The sequence below is a fragment of the Perissodus microlepis genome, chromosome 5 (genome assembly GCF_051167445.1).
Source record: "Perissodus microlepis isolate ML-2025 ecotype Zambia chromosome 5, ASM5116744v1, whole genome shotgun sequence".
Taxonomy (NCBI): Eukaryota; Metazoa; Chordata; class Actinopteri; order Cichliformes; family Cichlidae; genus Perissodus; species Perissodus microlepis.
The window spans coordinates 9667124-9686181 of NC_140465.1; the positions used below are offsets into that span (position 1 = coordinate 9667124).

General features: G+C 40.6%; 3 protein-coding genes and 3 non-coding genes across 6 annotated transcripts; 2 read left to right on the forward strand and 4 right to left on the reverse strand.

The window, feature by feature from the left end:
- The first annotated feature begins 309 nt into the window (after positions 1-309).
- hmces (5-hydroxymethylcytosine binding, ES cell specific) lies at positions 310-3385 on the forward strand. The gene is made up of 7 exons (XM_084927732.1): positions 310-462; positions 620-841; positions 1178-1321; positions 1433-1627; positions 1822-1976; positions 2053-2245; positions 2337-3385. Exons 1-7 carry the CDS (start codon positions 310-312, stop codon positions 2526-2528), a joined length of 1254 nt encoding a protein of 417 aa, XP_084783858.1. The 3' UTR covers positions 2529-3385.
- Positions 2728-7641, reverse strand: rab7a (RAB7a, member RAS oncogene family). The gene is made up of 6 exons (XM_084927733.1): positions 7329-7641; positions 5676-5754; positions 5365-5491; positions 4652-4870; positions 4350-4478; positions 2728-4242 (listed from the first exon to the last, which is right to left on the reverse strand). Exons 2-6 carry the CDS (start codon positions 5726-5728, stop codon positions 4147-4149), a joined length of 624 nt encoding a protein of 207 aa, XP_084783859.1. The 5' UTR covers positions 5729-5754; positions 7329-7641; the 3' UTR covers positions 2728-4146.
- Positions 7642-8179: 538 nt separating this feature from the next.
- On the reverse strand, positions 8180-8252 carry trnaf-gaa (transfer RNA phenylalanine (anticodon GAA)). The gene has a single exon. It is a non-coding gene; the product is annotated as a tRNA-Phe (tRNA).
- A 1345-nt stretch (positions 8253-9597) lies between these two features.
- trnaf-gaa (transfer RNA phenylalanine (anticodon GAA)) lies at positions 9598-9670 on the reverse strand. Its single transcript has one exon. It is a non-coding gene; the product is annotated as a tRNA-Phe (tRNA).
- A 3244-nt stretch (positions 9671-12914) lies between these two features.
- On the reverse strand, positions 12915-12987 carry trnaf-gaa (transfer RNA phenylalanine (anticodon GAA)). The gene has a single exon. It is a non-coding gene; the product is annotated as a tRNA-Phe (tRNA).
- Positions 12988-13249: 262 nt separating this feature from the next.
- Positions 13250-18826, forward strand: rpn1 (ribophorin I). Its single transcript, XM_084927731.1, has 10 exons — positions 13250-13621; positions 14583-14647; positions 14908-15214; positions 15308-15517; positions 15599-15791; positions 15881-15980; positions 16075-16213; positions 17291-17410; positions 17545-17790; positions 17878-18826. The coding sequence occupies exons 1-10, from the start codon at positions 13382-13384 to the stop codon at positions 18058-18060; spliced, it is 1803 nt and encodes a 600-aa protein (XP_084783857.1). The 5' UTR covers positions 13250-13381; the 3' UTR covers positions 18061-18826.
- Positions 18827-19058: the final 232 nt, after the last annotated feature.

Here is a 19058-nt window from a genome sequence, read left to right on the forward strand (position 1 = left end):
AATCGCTTAACATTTTACGTTTATGCCAAATATTATTTTATGGAATGCAATATATGTTTAATTCTTCATTTTCATTCTTTGTTATTATTAATTTTTACATTTTACCTGTTGCACTGGCATAAATAATTTCAGTGGTCTTAATTGCACAGTTGTATTGGTACTTTTTTGGTGGCACAAAGAAGAGCTAGGTACTTATTTATAATTAAACATTGTAGCTATCATATAATATAATATTTGAATAATTATTTTATTTTTTATTTTATTCTTATAAAATATTCTCCGTACGGCCGCCATCTTGGCTCTGGCTAGATGGAAGCAGAGCCGGTGTACGTCACGGCGTGTACATCCGCGCCCCCTTCACGGCTCTTGCCCAGGCAAATCTCCGCCCTATATTCAAAAATACACCGAATTCTAACCCTCACCTCGGACACAAACTCAGAGGTTAAGAGTGGCTCAGATACAGTAAGTACAGCTTTTTCATGCACGTCAAATATACCACAACATTGGAAAAGTGGTGGGGCAAGTAGTCCTAAATAGTGTCAGCGGCTCTAGAGCTATGTTTTGGTCGATAAAAAGTCAGGCTAACATGCTAACACGATATCTTTAATGTCGTTCTCAGGTGTTGGAAAAGTTCTGCTTCGTCTCATTTAAAATGTGTGGAAGAACAGCATGCACTCTTGCTCCTGACGAGCTGAAACGAGCCTGCTCTTACAGAAACCGAAGGGGGCAGAGGAGACAGCCCCGCTGGAGGGATGGAGACGCGGACAACTATCGACCCTCCTACAATAAGAACCCGCAGTCCATGAGTCCCGTCCTGCTGTCACAGAGGCATTTTGACAAGGTAATTATAACGTATACAGAAGCTAACATGTCAACTGTTTGTTATAGCTTAACTTATATTGGGGAAGCGCCCGAGGAAGGTGGAAGATTTGACGTTTTTAAGTGAAGTGGGGCTTTTGGTAGAGGACCCCAGGTGAAGTCAGTCACTGTCTAACCTCGTAATAAAACTTTATATATTTTATTACAGTTATAGAACTTAAAAACGTGATGTTAACATTTGCTAATGTATTTCTTGTGTCTGTTGACCGACTATGTATTAAATATTACAGGCTTCAAAAACATGTTCTGTCCTTCTGGGTTTTTTGCATTGAATATTGTGTCTGTCTTTTGTCTTCAGGATGCTCCTGTGGATAAGTGTGTGTTGGCCTCAATGCGGTGGGGTCTGGTACCCTCATGGTTTAAGGAGAGTGACCCCAGCAAGATGCAATACAGTACCAGCAATTGCCGCAGTGAGAATATATTGCAGAAGAAGTCCTACAAGGTGCTTTACCTAGTAGCAAGCGATGTTACATTTCCTGTGCATCACGTGTTGCTATACTTGTCGGTTTTTGTTGCATAGGAGTGTCTTAACCATTTTACCATCTCCCTATAGGACCCTATGTTGAAAGGACAGCGCTGCGTCATCCTAGCTGATGGTTTCTATGAGTGGCAAAAGGTTGAAAAAGGCAAGCAGCCTTTCTTCATCTACTTCCCTCAGACTCAGCCAGGACCCAGCCAGGAGGAAAGAAAGAACTCAGACTCTGAGTCAGTGCGCCCTCCAGCCAAAGCCTCCTCTGGTTTGATGAAGGTTTGCTTTGGGTTTTCTGTTGCAATATAAGCTCCACAAACATTTTTTTCATCTACTTCAAAAGTAGAGAGAATGCAGCTTAGGCGGATATTAAGTTTCCTGTGTGGGAGATGAACCAAGACAAAAATGTGCATGTGTCCACCAGGTGTTTCTGTTGCATTGTTGAAATCCCCATTATACTCTGTATTTAACAGGGAGGAGAAGCTGCAGGTGAGTGGACAGGATGGAGGTTGCTAACTATGGCAGGAGTGTTCGACTGCTGGACACCACCAGGAGGTGGAGAACCCCTTTACTCATATAGTGTAATAACTGTGAATGCTTCCCCAAATCTGCAAAGCATCCATGATAGGTAAGAATCCCAGACCAGGAAACATGCCCTTAATTCGTGCTGTGTAAAATCATAAATCATTGTGACTGCTTTTTAGGATGCCAGCGATCCTTGATGGGGAGGAAGAGGTTAGGCAATGGCTGGATTTTGGGGAGGTGAAGTCTCTAGAAGCTCTCAAACTGCTCCAGTCAAAAAATATTTTGACTTGTCACCCCGTCTCTTCGTTTGTCAACAACACGCGCAACAACTCTCCAGAATGCCTCCAACCAGTGGATCTCAACAGCAAAAAGGTATCAGATATAATGATGTGGTTGGGAACTTTAGCCATTTTGTACTAACAAGAGCGGTTACAGCTGAGAAATTTGACTCTTTCACTCATAGGAGCCCAAGTCCACAGCAAGCAGTAAGATGATGGCAAGCTGGCTGTCGAGTAGTTCACCTTCTAAGAGGAAGGAGTCCCACACAAGTGAAAGTAAAGAAGAGCGAGAAAGCAAGCCACAGAATCAGCGCAAGTCTGCAGGAGGACTTCAGCAGTGGCTTCAGGGAACCAACAAGAAACCAAGAACAAAGTAAATACATGAACTGAAAACTCGACAGTGTTTGAAAGACCATTCAGGCCTTACTTATTGTACTCTGCAGCTGTATAATTGTATAAGAAAAAGTTTTAACTTTTAAGAAAATTTTTTAACTTGTACTTATGAATACTTTAAATGTAATTCATTGTTCTACAACAATTTAAGAGTTCATCAATAAATGTCAGACACAATAATGCTTTATTCAAGGTTTTTTTTATTACCCTTATTACTTGAAACAATGTAAATGCTATGCATTATCATATTAATAATATAATAATGATGAATGCCAACACTCTCCCCCCCCATATTTGTCCTTCAGAGTTACAGTATGTATGTCATCTTGTTTCAAAGTTTTAAAATAATACGAACAGACAGTTAAAGATCTGATCAGTTAAAAGAAATGTCAAGCACTTGAATCGTATGCCAACACGAGCATCTGGCAGAGTCAGATATGGAGATTTACAACACAACTTTATGTTTTCCCCACACAATGATTGAGAGGTCTGCAAATATACAAAGTTGCAACAGTTGACAATAAAAAGAAATGTACTAGCTAATAGTACTGGGTTATGAATGACAATTTGTACTCGAGAAAAATCTCTCCTCTAGGACTATCTGGTAGACTGACATGCTGTCTTGATTTGGTTCATGTCAAATGTTCTATCTGGAATTTTACAACCTTCATTTCCCCAGCAGAGGAACAGCACTTGGATGCAGGAACTGAGTCTGTATTCACACAATGTTCTCAACCTGAGCTACAATTGTGTTTATTGTGGCTCCAAAATGAGATGTTTCAGCAAGTTTTCAGTTACCGAAGATGAAAGCAAAAAAAAAAAAAAAAAAAAAAAAAAAGAATCTGTACACACTTGTCTAATGGACTTGTTATCGATCTGCATTTCCAATTCTATACCAATTACTAAGAATCAGCAGGCAGTATGATGATATCATCTACACTTTTACACAGTATCCCTGTTTAAGTGTCAGAATTATTATGTTTTTTAAAGATTTTTATGAGGTCAAGTGAAACCACATTAACAAGTGTTTCAGAGTGAAACTAACATAAGCCACAACACAAATGAGTAAGAAGGGGGAGCAGTGTTTCTACTATTCATGCAGCAGCAGTGGGCTGTGAAAGTAAGAAAACCACTAAAAAAAAAGTTGAACTTAAATTAGAAATAGAAATACAAATAACTAAAGAAGTAATGCTTTGATTTCCCACTTGGACATATTCAAATAAAAACTGTTACAACCAAAACTGGGACTGAAAGCATTGATAAACATAGAACTCCAAGTGAGATCAGCCCATACCACCACTGCCATGAAAAAGTATGAGAAAACACTGGGAAGTCATAGGCTTAATACAAATAAATGTTGTATTGTTCCCTCGAGGTGTTCTTTGGGCTAGGAAATTTAGATTTTTATAGAAAATGTGTACTTTGTATACATAAGGAGGTGAGTGCAGCATGTTTGTGTATACTAGTATTCTCAATAAGTGGGATGCTGCTTGTATGTTGGGCAATAGGGAATAACATAGTGAGCCATGGGAAAGAGGATATATAGACAAGGCAAGACAGGGTAGTGAGGGCATGACAACCCTCTGAAGATCTTCAGAGTCCTCAGCAGCTGCAGGTCTCTGCTGACGGCTTGGCTCGCTCGTTTCTGTCCAGTTTAATTGGCTCAGGGAACTCGTTGTACAACTCCACCTCGGTCTCCTGAAATCAAACAAGGTAACAGAGTCTGTGTGCAGCTCTACAGCTCAGGCTCCATGAAGTTGTGTGTCTAAAACTGCCCAACAGCTTTCCTGCTGACATCACCTTACCTGTTTAAGAGCATTGCGTGCAATAGTTTGGAAGGCCTGCTCCACATTGATTGCTTCCTTGGCGCTGGTTTCAAAATATGGGATGTTGTTCTTGCTCTGGCACCAAGCTTGTGCTCGCTTGGTTGTTACCTGAAACACAAAGAAGATGGTGAGGTTAAAAACATCTGGCAAAACACAAGTTATTCTTGTTTCATTAAGCCATTCGTATGACAAATTACCAACACCTGTCACACATTTTCGATAAAAGATGACGCATCACTTACATGATGTAACACATCTGGCACAGTTAAATTTGAACACACCTGTCTGTTTTCCAAGTCGATCTTGTTGCCCAGCACCACAAAGGGGAAGTTTTCAGGGTCTCGTGGGCTGGCCTGAATCAAGAACTCGTCCCTCCAGCTGTCTAGGGTCTTGAAGGTGTTGGGTGCAGTGACGTCAAACACCAGGACGCAGCAGTCTGCTCCACGGTAGAATGCCACACCTAAAGACTGGAACCTCTCCTGACCTGCTGTGTCCCAAATCTAAGAGACAAGAATCTTTATGCTTACAGGCCCCAAATAAATAGAAATTAAACAAACAAAAAAACAACAACCCAACAACACTGGTTTGTATGGTTGAAATTAACCACATCTAACTTTTACCCCTAATTTGAGTTTTTCACTTTTTTTTGTAGTTTTTAAGAAATAAAAATGAGAAAAAAAAGTATAACTAGTTTAATAGCCTTTGTAGGTCAGACGGTCACCTACATTATCCAGTTTCAAAACTCATCTTAAAACTTACTTCCTGGCTTTTGACCCAGCATGAGACATTGATCTTAGTTGTTTTAACTGATTTATAGTTGCCTATTTTTACTTCTTTTTTATTGTTTTCAATGTACTTATTCATTTTTGTCTATAGCGCTTTGTGTCCGCTGCAGCTGTTTATAAAGTGCTTTATAAACAAAGTTGTCATGGTACATAAGACTTAACATTTCATTCAGTTTTTCAGTATTTTTGTAAGCATATTTTGGCAGTACCTGCATTGTGACAAGTCTGTCGTCCACCATTACTTCTTTTGTCAGGAAATCAGCGCCTATTGTGGCTTTGTACTGGTTGCTGAACTTCTTATTCACATATTGATTCATCAACGAGGTCTTCCCAACTCTAGAACAAAAATTGCAGAACAATATTTAACACACATGAAGGGAAGAAACAAACGAAACAAAATCACCACAATTAACTCATTTGTAAAGCTTATAAATCCTACTTATTCCTACTGGTGTCTAATTTGAAGTGAGCCATTATTCAGACCCTTTTAGTATTGAAGCAGCTGCTCAGCATCACTTACCCCGAGTCTCCAAGGATGATGACTTTGAGTAATACTTTCTTCCTCGACGTCATTGTGCCACAGCCGCGAAGACAACAAACTTTATTAGAAGAGAAGAGAAGTAAGCACTAGAAAAGCTCAAATGAGACAAACGAGACTAAGACTAAGTGCACCAACTGCTCCTGTACTTGTCTTTTCTTCACTTTGGAAACAAAGAAAACGGCTACATTGTACCACGAGGCTCAAAATATAACAATGCAATGTTGAGGCCATTGATCTGAGCTGACATTTGGTTCTTTTTGTTATGCTGTAAAGCATTCATTTTGTTCTATTTATATAGCATATACACCATTCAATGGAATAAACTACATTGTTTCATTTTGAAGCGACCATTCTTGGAGATTTATAAAAACAAACGTCAAAAGAAATGGAAGCATGCCTAGTTACTCCAAATCCTAAAGGGTATGAATAAATTTTGATGATGTCTTCTCTGAAATCTGCATTTATCCAAATACAAGGCAGGTATTGCACACCGTTTAGCTTCACAATTTAGTTCATAAGTCTTAATAAACAGTTCCCGTTTGTTAAATTTGAGGAAATGGGAAAATGTATTATAGTTGTCAGCCATTTTCTATTCTCTCTCCCCCCCCCCCAAATGTAGTACATCCTGCTCTCATTGTTTAATCTCTGTTAAGGAGTGACACAAAATCCAAGAGCTGCAATAAACATCCCAGACCCTGCTGATCACAAGTCTAGTTCGTTTGTTTGTATGTGTATAACTAAAATCCAGATGTCAAATATCCTCATCCTTTGTGCCTGCTCAAGACATCACTGAGCATTTCCGACTTGGACCGAGTGTGCTACGTACTAATAACTACATTTCACTGCTGTAGTGACCAAAGTCCAAACTCAATTACAGAAAGGCTTTATCAGTCCAATCGGGATTTTTTTTTTATATATATCTTGGAGACAACATTACTGAGAGAAGGTACAGAGCTTAATCACAGATTATGCTGTGTTTCACAGAACACCCCATTATGAGAACAAGTAACCACGGCTCGAGGCAAAACTAGCATAGCGCTATGCGGCTCTCATAATCTGTGCCCCATGACACTGTGTCAGCGACTGATCACATGGTTAAAACACAGGACCAACGGAACCATGACTTGGCAAGCATGTTGAGCATAATAAGTACTTTAGCTGGCCTCGGTGCACCAAGGGGTAGGATCCATCGATAAGGACTCAACTGTAAATCCGGCTAACTATAGTTATTTTCACTTTATACATTGTAAAACAATGTTGCACTTGCATTGAAGAAAACTGTCGTGAAGACTTTGAACGTATTTGCAAGGGGCTAGCTAGTCAGAAAAAAAATACATTTAAAACACTAAATGCTACATAGTTAATTGAGTAAATGCAACAAAAGGGTGAAGCTTGAAAACACTGTCACTAATAAATACAACATAATTTCAAAACAATGGTGATTGGGGCGTTTTTCCTTTTCTTTTTTGGACAGTGTCGACTAGCTACCACATCTGTGACACTTCTGATTTTTTGCTAACGTTTCGTTAGCTACGCAAGCCTGATTGACCAATTTAAAATTTAGATAACGACATCTATACTCTTATCATATGCTATCACTAAAATAAACAATCAAAGTCACCACAAACCAACCTGGGCAGTGGTCCTTCAACAAACAGATGTCAAAAGTGGACTTTTCCTTTGCTTCGTCTGGAAGGCTAACGCACAGGCTAGCGAGCAAGCTAACGGCTCCTCCAAATGTCTGGCGTAACAAAACAACACGTACACAGCGTCGACAGCTAATTTATTTCCGACAGCGAGCCCCTCAAATGACCCTTTTTATCGAAATCAATACTGCCAGTGCCGAAGTTTAACTCCCTTCGTCTAACGATTTGGTAAAATGCTCTCTTGTCCAGTTCCCGTTGACGCTCGCTTTTCCTGTCGAGCTAACGTGCTAGCTTTTAGCGGAGCTATGTTCACTTCCTCCAAAACAAGAACCGTCATGAGCGCTGACGTCACGCCCTACCGTGACACAAAGCTGCTAATGTTTGCCCATACTGTATATATAACATTATGGAAGGACTTCGACCTTTATATATGGAGTAAAATAAACAACCGTGACTACCCTTCAATGATGAAAGTAAGGAAACTTATTCTTATTATGAAATTCCACTATTTTATTTCGTTACGGAGTTTTTATAACTATGAAGCTAAAATTACCCATCCAACCATGTCGTATATGTTGTTGACTTATAACTTATAAGAATTGAAGTTGTTTTTGTCCAATGTCACCTCATCTTTTAAAGAGCTTCCATCAGTTCATTAGATTATTATTGTTATGATTATTGTTTGTTTGTTTTTTACTTAAGAATCTTTGTTAAAAGCTGAAACTTCATAACCATTGTCAGTTTATCCAACGTACTTGACAAAGAGGGAAACTTGGCAGAAAGGTTCTAACTTGAGGTGATATTCCATTCGCACTAAGTCAAAAGTCACTCCTGATCTGCCGAAACCCGGGATCGAACCAGGGACCTTTAGATCTTCAGTCTAACGCTCTCCCAACTGAGCTATTTCGGCTATATATGGGGTAGGAAAAGAAATACACACTGGCGACTGGCCAGATGGTAGAACTGAAACATTTCAGATTGTTTATTTGAAATTCAGGATCAGTCATTGACCCTAGCTGGGGCAGAATTAAACATACACTATCTACCAATTGGTAGGTTGGTTCCCCAATCCCTGGCTCTTTTAATCTGTATTTCAAAGTTACCTGAGGTAAGATATTGAACACAGAGCTGCCTCTGATGCATCCATTGGAGTGTATGTGTGAGTGTTAGACAATGTACAAAGGTATAGTAAAGACTGCTTTGAGTGCTTAGTTAGATTAGAAAAGTGCTACAGGCTATGGGTATATATGAAATGAAGCTACACGTGGCAAATGATTGGCCTGTTCATTACTATCAATTCCTCCTGTGAATTTCCTGCTACTTTTTCAACAAAGTTTGTGAATTTACCAGTTAGAAAAAAACAATCATCATCTCAATACAGGGAATTATAATCATTATAGTGATATAAGTAAATTCCTGGAGGAGATCATTGAAAATATTAGAATGAGTGTGAGGGAATGTACAAAGAAGTGAAAAAACTTGGGGTACAAAAAACCCCTCACCACAACAAATAATGGGACACGGGAAAGAAATAAGTATTGTGTTAGTTTCTATTGGCTTGTACTGCATATAAAACACCAGGCCATGACCACAGGGTATTTAATATGTTATGCACCAGCACAAGCATAAATACACCAACGACATTAGCCACTTACCTACCGCGATACCTACCGCGAAGTTTAAATCACTCATTAGTTTGTGTTTCTACAACTCGCTTGCTGCTATTTTCTGATTCTTCCTCTTTTCTCCTGAGGGATTTGATACATTATTTATCTGACCCATGTTTAGAATTTGCTGTATTAGCTGCCAAAACCCAGGATTGAACAAGGGTGCTTTTTTTGTATATAGCACAGTAGTAACAAAATTCGAGAATGACTATAACCCTGTCCTGAGAATTGTGACTGTGGGTTCCCCAGAAAGACAAAAATTTGCTGGTCTTTGAGGGATGATGGGAGAACCTCAAAGAATGAAATGGTAAAACAGCACAGGAGTGATCATATGCACATGAAGCAGATGAAGAAAAAAGATCATAGAGGTGAAGGATGATTTAAGAGATACTGCCTTGATGCAGACATGTGAGTTGATCAAGTGATGCATACAATGGTTAGCATTTTGATCTCATACAATATGAATTACAGGTTCAAAGCCGCATACCTCCGTACCTCTGCAATTACTGTGATACAAACTAAACACAGTCTAATATGACCTAAGACATATTTGATGATGGCAAAGACTTTAAAAGCCATCCCAAATTCTGCCGAAACCCGGGATCGAACCAGGGACCTTTAGATCTTCAGTCTAACGCTCTCCCAACTGAGCTATTTCGGCCTCTTGAGTTGCATAAAAAGACAAACATACAGCTCGCTAGCCTATAATATAACTAAAACGTTTAAGATTGCTTGACACTGAGAATCAGTCATTGACCCCAGCTTTATAAATTATATCTATTTATAAATTAATCCCTGCACAATTCTTTCTACGGTGGCCACTGTGTCTCTCTTGTGAGTGTAAGCTGTTAGTCTGCTGCTTACCTCAGCTGTCAATATATGTCCACATCTATTTATTCTAGAGGCTGTAAAACTTTGTGAAAGTAATCACAGTAATTGTAAAGTCAGTCAAGATAAATTAAATGGTAAATGCTGCTGTTTTTCTGCCGGTTGCCAGCGTTAATGAAACTGTGTTTGAAGTCGATCTAACATTGCTGGATGCTTAGTGAATAAACTCTAATACGATGTGAAAATGTAATCAAATTGTTTAGGTCACTTGAGCCGGATGTTACCTGGCATAATATCAGCTTATAACGAGCTGTTTAGCTAACTCTTGTCAGACAGCTGATGAGAGCTAGCTAAACACAATAAGTAATTGTGTCAATATCTGGAATAAAGGAGTATGTTTAGTCCCATGTGTATTATATAATTCAGAAGATGCGGCTTGGGGTCAGGAGGAAGATGAGGACCTTTTACCAGAAGCTGGTCATGTTGTTTCTTTCCTTCATGTTTCACTTCTTTGTGAAGGTGGCCCCTTCTCAGATGATAAAATATAGGTATGATCCTTGAAGGTTCAGACATTAATTTAAAATTGCCTCCAAGGAACATAGATTAGATTAGATTACATTAGATTACATTAGATTAGATTACATTAGATAAAACTTTATTAATCCTTCGGGTGGGTTCCTCTGGGAAATTCTGTTTCCAATAGCACAGCACCGATAGAAGTTACAGAATGTGAGCAGAAATATACCATATATACACATATATAAATACAGAGACATATATAAATACAGAGTATACAAAAGGTATAAATAGAATAAATAGGAATAAGAACACAAGGAAATTGCACATTTCACATATTGAAGTCTATTGCACTGTTGGATATTAACAAAAAGTACTGCACAGTGAAAAAGGCACTACAGCTTAGTTGTTCCCCCCTCATTTGTCCTCCTGTTTCCCCTCCCTCTCCCCTAGAAGATCCTAGAGAGGAGTTAAACAGTTTGATGGCGTGTGGGACAAAGGAGTTTTTAAGTCTGTTGGTTCTTGACTTTGGGAGAAGCAACCTGTCACTGAACAGACTCCTCTGGTTGTTTATGGCCGTGTGCAGAGGATGCCCAGCATTGTCCATAATGTCTAGCAGTTTCTTTAGTGTCCTTTTTTCTGCTACTGTCACCAGAGTGTCCAGCTTCATGCCGACCACAGAGCCAGCCTTCCTGATCAGTTTCTCCAGCCTGGATGAGTCCTTCTTTGCTGTGCTGCTCCCCCAGCACACCACAGCATAAAAGAGTACTCCAGCAACCTCCGACTGGTAAAACATCCTCAGGAGCTTCCTGCAGATGTTAAAAGACCTCAGCCTCCTAAGGAAGTACAGTCGGCTTTGGGCTTTTTTATACAGGTGCTCTGTGTTGCATGACCAGTCCACGTACATGAGTGTGTACCAATTCTCTTCTCTTCTGCCTTTTGTAATGGGATTAAGACAGAATGGTATATTAGTAATGATGGTGCAAAAACATAGTGGCTTCCAAAAAAACATCCACAGCTCTGTATATTTACTGAATTAATTGATTGTTGATTTAATGTATTCTAAGTGTATGAGAATCAGTGTTGGTCAAGTTACTTGAAAAAAGTAATCAGTAACTAATTACTGATTACTTCCCCAAAAAAGTAATCCCGTTACTTTACTGATTACTTATTTTCCAAAGTAATTAATTACTTAGTTACTTAGTTACTTTTTAAAAACATGATTTACAACCTGAATAGGTGATAAAACGATAGATCTTTCAGCCCAATTCTACTTTTTCTACATAATCCATCATACAAAATGTAATCAAATGGAAAAGTCCCTTTTTAAAACTTGTTTTTATTAGTTTTAATCTTTTAACTTTATGCATCAAGCAAAAATGTAATTATATGCAACATTCACTGACTGGAAGAAATTTGTTTAATATTTAAACCTATTTTCTGCACATTCCAGCACATAAATTTTGCAAGTAAAACACAGCAGAAAATAAATAAAATCAAAGACTAGCGGTCCTTTTGCTCTATTTTCACCTGTAAAGCAGGAGTAGGGTAGGCGGAGGTTTACCCTGGTGCAGGTGTGCCGCAGCGGTCAGTGGAAGGATACGGCAGTTTCTCTGTGAATTTCCCATTACGTGGTAGCGCACTCGGAGCTTGCTTGGAAGTTTAGGGGTTTTTTTTCGCTGTAAAAAGAAGTTTTCTTCCCACGCACAATGCTAATGGACGCTAATGTTTTTGTCACTTTTTATGGAATCAAACTCAAAATAAGGTCAGTACTTCCACGCTTTAAACGCTGCACGCTCATACTCTCTCCCGTACTCGATATATGATCCACTGTTGATCTGCACACAGCTGTTGTCACGAATGTCGCACTCGCTTACGTCACTGTCATGAGACATTCTCGCAAAAAAAATCACGGTTTTAGTAACGCAGTAACGCAGCGTTCCTACGGGAAAGTAAAGGTAATCTAATTACCGTTTTTGCAATAGTAATCCCTTACTTTACTCGTTACTTGAAAAAAGTAATCGGATTACGTTACTGCCCATCTCTGATGAGAATGCATCAGTTTGTCGGAAGATGTCTTACACAATAATCAATGCAGATTCATGAGTAATCATTGTTTGTTTTTTCTATTAAAGAACCCAAAGAGTTAATGACTGTACTTTCAAGACTACTCATTTTAAACTGAAAAACAGTCAATGGAGCAGACGTATATATGCCCTCAGTGATACCACTACCTTTTTCATGCTGTATTAAAAGCTTATCTCAGAATCTCGGACAAACAATGCACTATGCAACCATTCAACAGTCTGTAGTAGCAACACAAATATATGAAAAAGCAAAAAAAAAAAGAAGAAATGCTAGTTGAGTGTTGTAATTATTTTTGTAGTTGATTCCCCCCTTCATCTTTTAACATTTTTAAAATCTTTTAACAAATGTAATACCAGATATGATGTAATTACTGTGATAGTGCGCTCAGTGTGCTGTAAAAAAAACTCCAATGTTGTAAGAGAAAAACTGGTATCACAACGGCGAGGTGTATCTTTAAAATGTTTCCCCACAGCTGCCGAAACCCGGGATCGAACCAGGGACCTTTAGATCTTCAGTCTAACGCTCTCCCAACTGAGCTATTTCGGCTCGCTGTACTTTGTGCAAACATGCTAATCTACGTCATCACAGCCAGAAATGGTAGCAACACAATAAGCTTGTTGTTACTCCAGTGATAAATTGAGACGACCACCATCATTATGTTTGACTTTTGCGCTGTAGAAAAAAACGACAAACTGTATGATTCCTTTATTTTGCAAAACAGTTTTTGAAAGCCACGTTAATTGACGGCTTTTCTGTTTCGCAACCGCTTCCGACTCACTGCACGTTGCAAAAGTGCGCGTAGTGACGTCATCACGTCGTACTGAATGAGGCGTCATCCTTTCCGATGTAGAGCGGCACGGCGGCCTTTCTTTGCTGCTCTACATTTCTTCCTCTCTTAACCCAGTAACTACAGCATTTCAGCTCCTATATTATTTTAACCATGACCCAAACCTCCCCGCGTTTCACCGCCTACCTGCTGCTCCTGGCTGCTCTGGGTCCGCAGGTTTCAGCGGTCGGTTTGGTAAACGAGGATGTGAAGAGGACAGTGGACCTGAGCACGCATCTGGCCAAAATCACTGCCGAAATCGTGCTGTCCAACCAGGGGAACTCGGCCGTGCACAGTTTCATACTCGCAGTGGAGGAGGGCCTGGCTCCGCATCTGGCATACATCGGAGCTTCGGTGAGCTAAACATCAGTGAATGAAACGGCGCTAACACCTCCGCCTGTAGCCGGCTAGCTAGCTTTAGCTTGTTAGCTGTTCTGTTGCAAACTACACATGCAGTGCTGTGCACTGTCTTTACAGCTTGCAGTTTTTTTTATTTTTGTGAGGTGCCAACAGCAAACCTGCAGAAGTCAGTGCCCTCCCGTAGTAAAAGGTCACGGCTTGTTCATTGAATGCATGGAAGCAAAGCTACTGGCTATGTGTGATTCAACAGTGTGATTCTGTTGGCAGTGAGCTCTGCAAGCGGGGAGTCACATAGCCACAGTTAGCTAACAGTAGCAAGTATTACGAGCTTGGTATGGGTATGTGCAGTACATTCACCCCAGTTCGGGAAATGTAGTTAATTATGCCCAGAAGAGCCATATTTATTTTAAAGTGCCATGGATGTGGGTAACAAGACAATGACTTCCGCAGGGCTCCACGCTCTGTCAGTGGCTGAATGACACGTATGCGCTGGGCAGCTTACTTCCGTGTGTGACTGCGCACAGGCCTGCCCCCTTCCACTATGAATGAAACCGTAACAACGCTCCTGTTTGACAGAATAATGACACAATAACAGATACGTTACAAACGATTCCCTCAAAGTCCTATAGTGTTGTAGCACGATCCTATATGCCTGTGTTTGTGGCACTCCTGCATCATCATAACAATGTTAGTCGAGTAACAACATTGCTACTGACCAATGAAGTTAGCATTAGCCAAGAAGTTAGCTAATGCTATTAAAAAAAGCTGTCACTAGCAAACCAACGACACTAACCTAAATTGGCTAACAGCAAACCTAACTCGATAAAATATTTGTTACATTTCATAAAGTAATGAAGAAATTACTTGAAACGCTTACCATTTATTCAAGAAGAGACTTATCGTGCAAGTAACTGCATACATTACACAAATATTCTCTGACTGCCTACTTTCACAGGTGAAGGGTGATGAAGAGGAGGATGGCACACTTGAACTACAGCAGACAACAATTCAGGGTCAAAGGTGAGAGATCAGACACTGTCTACTAAGCAGATTATAAACACCTTACATGATGAAAACAGACTGCAGAACTGGTGCATTTGAAGCATCATTTTATTTTCTGGAAGATGGTAGGGTTGCTGGTTTCTGGCGAAAATCACAGTCATGATTATTTTTGATCAATATCCAAAACAGGATTTCTTAACGTGCATGTCCTGAGAATCTGATGTGATCCATCAAATATGTCTTACCTGTGCTCCTCTCTGTCATCTCTTCTGCAACAGTGGGGAGTTTTATAAAGTGCAGCTGCCCTCCAGCTTGGCTGCAGGTGCTCAGCTGAAGACCAAGGTGGAGATGACGTTCAGCCATGTCCTGAAACCCTTCCCCACACACATCACCCAGGCTGAGCGTCAGCTGGTGATTTTCCAGGGGGACCACTACTTCTACTCCCCGTATCCAACCCGCACTCAGACCACACGCGTCCGCCTTGCATCCAAGACCGCGGAGAGCTACACAAAGCTGGGCAACCCAAGCAAAACCGATGAGATTATTGAGTATGGACCCTTCCGCGACATTGCTCCGTTTAGCAAGGTACAGCTCTGACCAAGTTTGATTAGCTTATAGCGAAGCTACAAAACAGCTGCTAAACTGATCTGCTGTTTGCTTGTGCTCTCCTCTGTCCAGGACACAATGAAGATCCATTATGAAAACAACACACCCTTCCTCACCATCAGCAGCATCACTCGTACCATTGAGGTGTCTCACTGGGGCAACATTGCAGTGGAAGAAACCATCGACCTGAGGCACACCGGAGCCATTCTGAAGGGCCCCTTTTCACGTTATGATTACCAGCGTCAGTCAGACAGCGGCATCTCATCTATCAAGTCCTTCAAGGTTTGTTTCTTCTAGACACCCAACCAGTGTCATTTGAGCTTTCACAGTTTCTCTGATAATTATATCAATTCTCTTCACCAGACTATCCTCCCTGCCTCGGCCCAAGACGTTTACTATCGGGATGAGATTGGAAACATCTCCACCTCCCACTTGCAGGTTCTGGATGACTCAGTGGAGGTAGAGGTCAGGCCTCGTTTTCCTTTGTTTGGAGGCTGGAAGACTCACTACATAATTGGCTACAATCTGCCTAGTTATGAGTACCTTTACATGCTGGGTGAGTCGATTTCTGATCACCAGTTTTGTTAATTAAACACTGAATCTCTGGATGCCTTAGCTTATATGTTGTGCCATTGTATATCCCAGGTGATCAGTATGCATTGAAGATGAGACTTGTTGACCATGTGTATGATGACCAGGTGATTGATGAAATGACTGTGAAAATCATCCTGCCAGAGGGAGCCAGGTCAGTGCAAACACACCTAAAGTATCTCCTTTGAGGAGCGTTTACAGGGCTTGATATTTATTTTCCCTTTTCTATCTTTGTCTTGTCTTCTCAGAAACATTCATGTGGATACACCTTACAAAATCAGTCGCATGCCGAACCAGCTGCACTATACATACCTGGACACTTTTGGGCGGCCAGTGCTGGTGGCCACCAAGAACAACCTGGTGGAGCAGCACATTCAGGATTTCGTGGTAAGATGCACCGTAGAAGAAGACAAAAATCCATTCATGGTGTCTCAGGTTTGAGGTTATTCAGATCAGAAGTGGTCTTCTCTTTATAACTAAGGAAGCAGTTAGAACCTGTCACTCTTTATCAATATGCAGTATTATCAGGACGAGGGTATAATGCCACAGTAAATTTAGGCTTGGAGGCTCTTAGCTGCATCATCTTTGAGCTCATAGTTCAAAAATAGGTCTCCACTAACGACCATCTGCGCTGATGCTAACATGGTAGCGACGTGTTTTATGTGTACACACGAACACTTAATATTTAGAAGCAGGTTTTTGAGTTGGTTACCACAAGTTTATGAACCACGTGTCCAAGTATGTTGAAGCTGTACAGTTTGTTTGTTTTTTTCTTGGCTTCAACAGATCTTGGCAGACACCTGTCTGCACTGAATACTTCACAACAGCAACATTTTACACACTGATTTAATTATTTGATAATTTGATCATCTTTCTTCCTGCCGTAGCATTAGGTCAGTGAGCTTGGTATTTAATATCATTTGCATAGAGGTTATATTGATTCATAACATTTCTTTTTTACGATTGTAATCTCTTTCTGTCTGTCAAAAAAAAGGGGTTAACACTTCACACTGAAGAAACTTTCCTGGCAAATCTTTTTGTTAACTTACCTGAGTACCTGTTAATTATTTTGAGTTTAGGGAAAAATTGTAACTTATAGGCTGACACACTGACTGGATCACAGTGGCTTTGGCTCAAGTACAGCCAGAGATCCTTACTGCTTTTCTTTATTTCTCCACACATTTTATGTTATTTTTGCAACAAAATGGAAAAAAAGAAAGGGAAAGAAAAAAAAAAAAAAAAAAGCTTCATGCTCGATACTGTTGGGGGAAATACTGCAGCCTGATTAGACTGGCAGAAGAGTGTGAATGTGCTGAGCGGTAAAATTGAGAGCTGTATAAAAAGGGCAGTAATGGGGGGGGGGGGTAATTATTGATTGCACACATTGGCTATATAATGATGACAGCGCTGACATTTAAACTGTTTCCATGTGATTCTATGTGCCCCCTCTCTCCTGATCACCAGGTTCACTATAACTTCAATAAGATCCTGATGCTGCAGGAGCCTCTCTTGGTTGTAGGTGCCTTCTACATACTCTTCTTCACCGTCATCATCTATGTACGTCTGGACTTCGCCATCACAAAGGTATGAAAACACCTTTCTAGTTGATGTTGGCCTCATTTTACCTGATCTCTCCTCATTAAGCAGCTACCCTGCACAAAAGTAGATTTATGGTGTTCATTCTGTTCATTTCACTCTGTTTTCTTGTCTTTGCTCAGGATCCAGCTGCTGAGGTTCGCATGAAGGTCGCATCCATCACAGAGCAGGTGCTCACTCTGGTCAACAAACGTCTGGGCCTGTACCGCCACATGGACGAGGTGGTCAACCGCTACAAGCAGTCCCGCGACACGGGGGCGCTCAACAGCGGCCGGAAGACTCTGGAGGCCGACCACCGCACTCTCACCAATGAAATCAGTTCGCTGCAGGCCCGCCTCAAGGCAGAGGGCTCTGACTTGGCCGACAAGGTGAGTGATTTTAGGAGATTGTGAGGAAAATTAGATTTTTATTAATGGGACGCGCAGCAGTAGTGCCTTACCTCTCTGTCCCATCAGGTCGGAGAGGTGCAGAAGCTGGACGGCCAGGTGAAGGAGCTGGTGTGCCGCTCCTGCCAGGAAGCGGAGAGGCTGGTGGCGGGGAAAGTCAAGAAGGAGGCCTACATCGAGAGCGAGAAGAATCTGACCAGCAAGAGGCAAGAGCTCGTCGGCCGCATCGACAGTCTGCTGGATGCCCTTTAAACTGCGACACGCCGACAGGCACCCTTGCCGTAACATAAACCAACTGTTTGTATGAGAATCTGATGAAGTGACTCATGCTCACACTTTTCTTGTTTTAGTATTTTACCATCCAGACATGGACTATGAACACCGGCTCTTACGGTAGTGACGGGTTTATCCAAACACTCGTGCCTTGCGATAAACTTGAAGTCACTCAGCTCTAGAGCAGCTTCATCATAACTGTTTGGCTTTTTTTGTTGGTTTTTCTTTTTGTTGGTTTTTCAGTGGAGCTAAAACTTTGTCACAGATTTGTTCTTCCGTTCCATGTTCAAATCTGTCTTTTTTTTTCCACTCTGAAGTTAAGGGTTAAGGGACTGTTTTTGAAACGAATAGCTGAACGGCCCGAGTGTTTTCAGTCTCCTGTCTTTACTCGTATGCTGTACTTTAAAACTGAATCATCTCTAACTTTTAAGTTCGAAGATGACTTTTTTTGCCATCTGTTTATCTTTTTTGCACTTGCATTTTGTTTTTACTCTCCCCTGCCCGACGTGTGTATTTGAAAAAATCCAAAGCTCTGATTCTGTCATCCCAAAATGCTTGTTTTAGATGTCCCTCAGTCTTATGTTCTACATTTTTCTTGGTATAAATGTTTTTTTGACTGTGAGATTAAACAATAAAAGAGATTATCTTGTATGTGAGAAAAGACATTGAAGCTGGAAAACACGTTTGTGAAATGGGCAGTAATGTGGAAAACTGTCAAATTTGAAATAAAGTTTTGAGAGACTCATTCTTGTTGGAAGTTGTGATTTTGGCATGCAGTACCCCTGGTTTATCAAAAGGGGGTGTGCTTGTGTCAATAACTAACGTGTTACCATGCTGGAGAAAAAAAGTCAAACCGTATTAAACTGCATTTTGATCCCACTTGTGCCTTCGAATACCGAGATAACTAAATTTTACGCTGTGCCATCCTGACATCATCAAAACAAGAAAAAGCCACTTTTCCACACTGACTAGTTCAT

Bases quoted from the DNA above. Each gene is read 5' to 3' on its own strand.
- hmces (XM_084927732.1), top strand. From the start codon at position 310: ATGGAAGCAGAGCCGGTGTACGTCACGGCGTGTACATCCGCGCCCCCT. The intron at 463-619 runs GTAAGTACAGCT...TGTCGTTCTCAG, and splicing joins TTAAGAGTGGCTCAGATACA to GTGTTGGAAAAGTTCTGCTT. The intron at 1,977-2,052 runs GTAAGAATCCCA...ACTGCTTTTTAG, and splicing joins CTGCAAAGCATCCATGATAG to GATGCCAGCGATCCTTGATG.
- rab7a (XM_084927733.1), bottom strand. From the start codon at position 5,728: ATGACGTCGAGGAAGAAAGTATTACTCAAAGTCATCATCCTTGGAGAC. The intron at 5,492-5,675 runs GTAAGTGATGCT...TTTTTGTTCTAG, and splicing joins ATCATCCTTGGAGACTCGGG to AGTTGGGAAGACCTCGTTGA. The intron at 4,871-5,364 runs GTACTGCCAAAA...CTTGTCTCTTAG, and splicing joins ACAGACTTGTCACAATGCAG to ATTTGGGACACAGCAGGTCA.
- rpn1 (XM_084927731.1), top strand. From the start codon at position 13,382: ATGACCCAAACCTCCCCGCGTTTCACCGCCTACCTGCTGCTCCTGGCT. The intron at 15,981-16,074 runs GTCAGTGCAAAC...TTGTCTTCTCAG, and splicing joins ATCCTGCCAGAGGGAGCCAG to AAACATTCATGTGGATACAC. The intron at 17,411-17,544 runs GTATGAAAACAC...GTCTTTGCTCAG, and splicing joins TGGACTTCGCCATCACAAAG to GATCCAGCTGCTGAGGTTCG.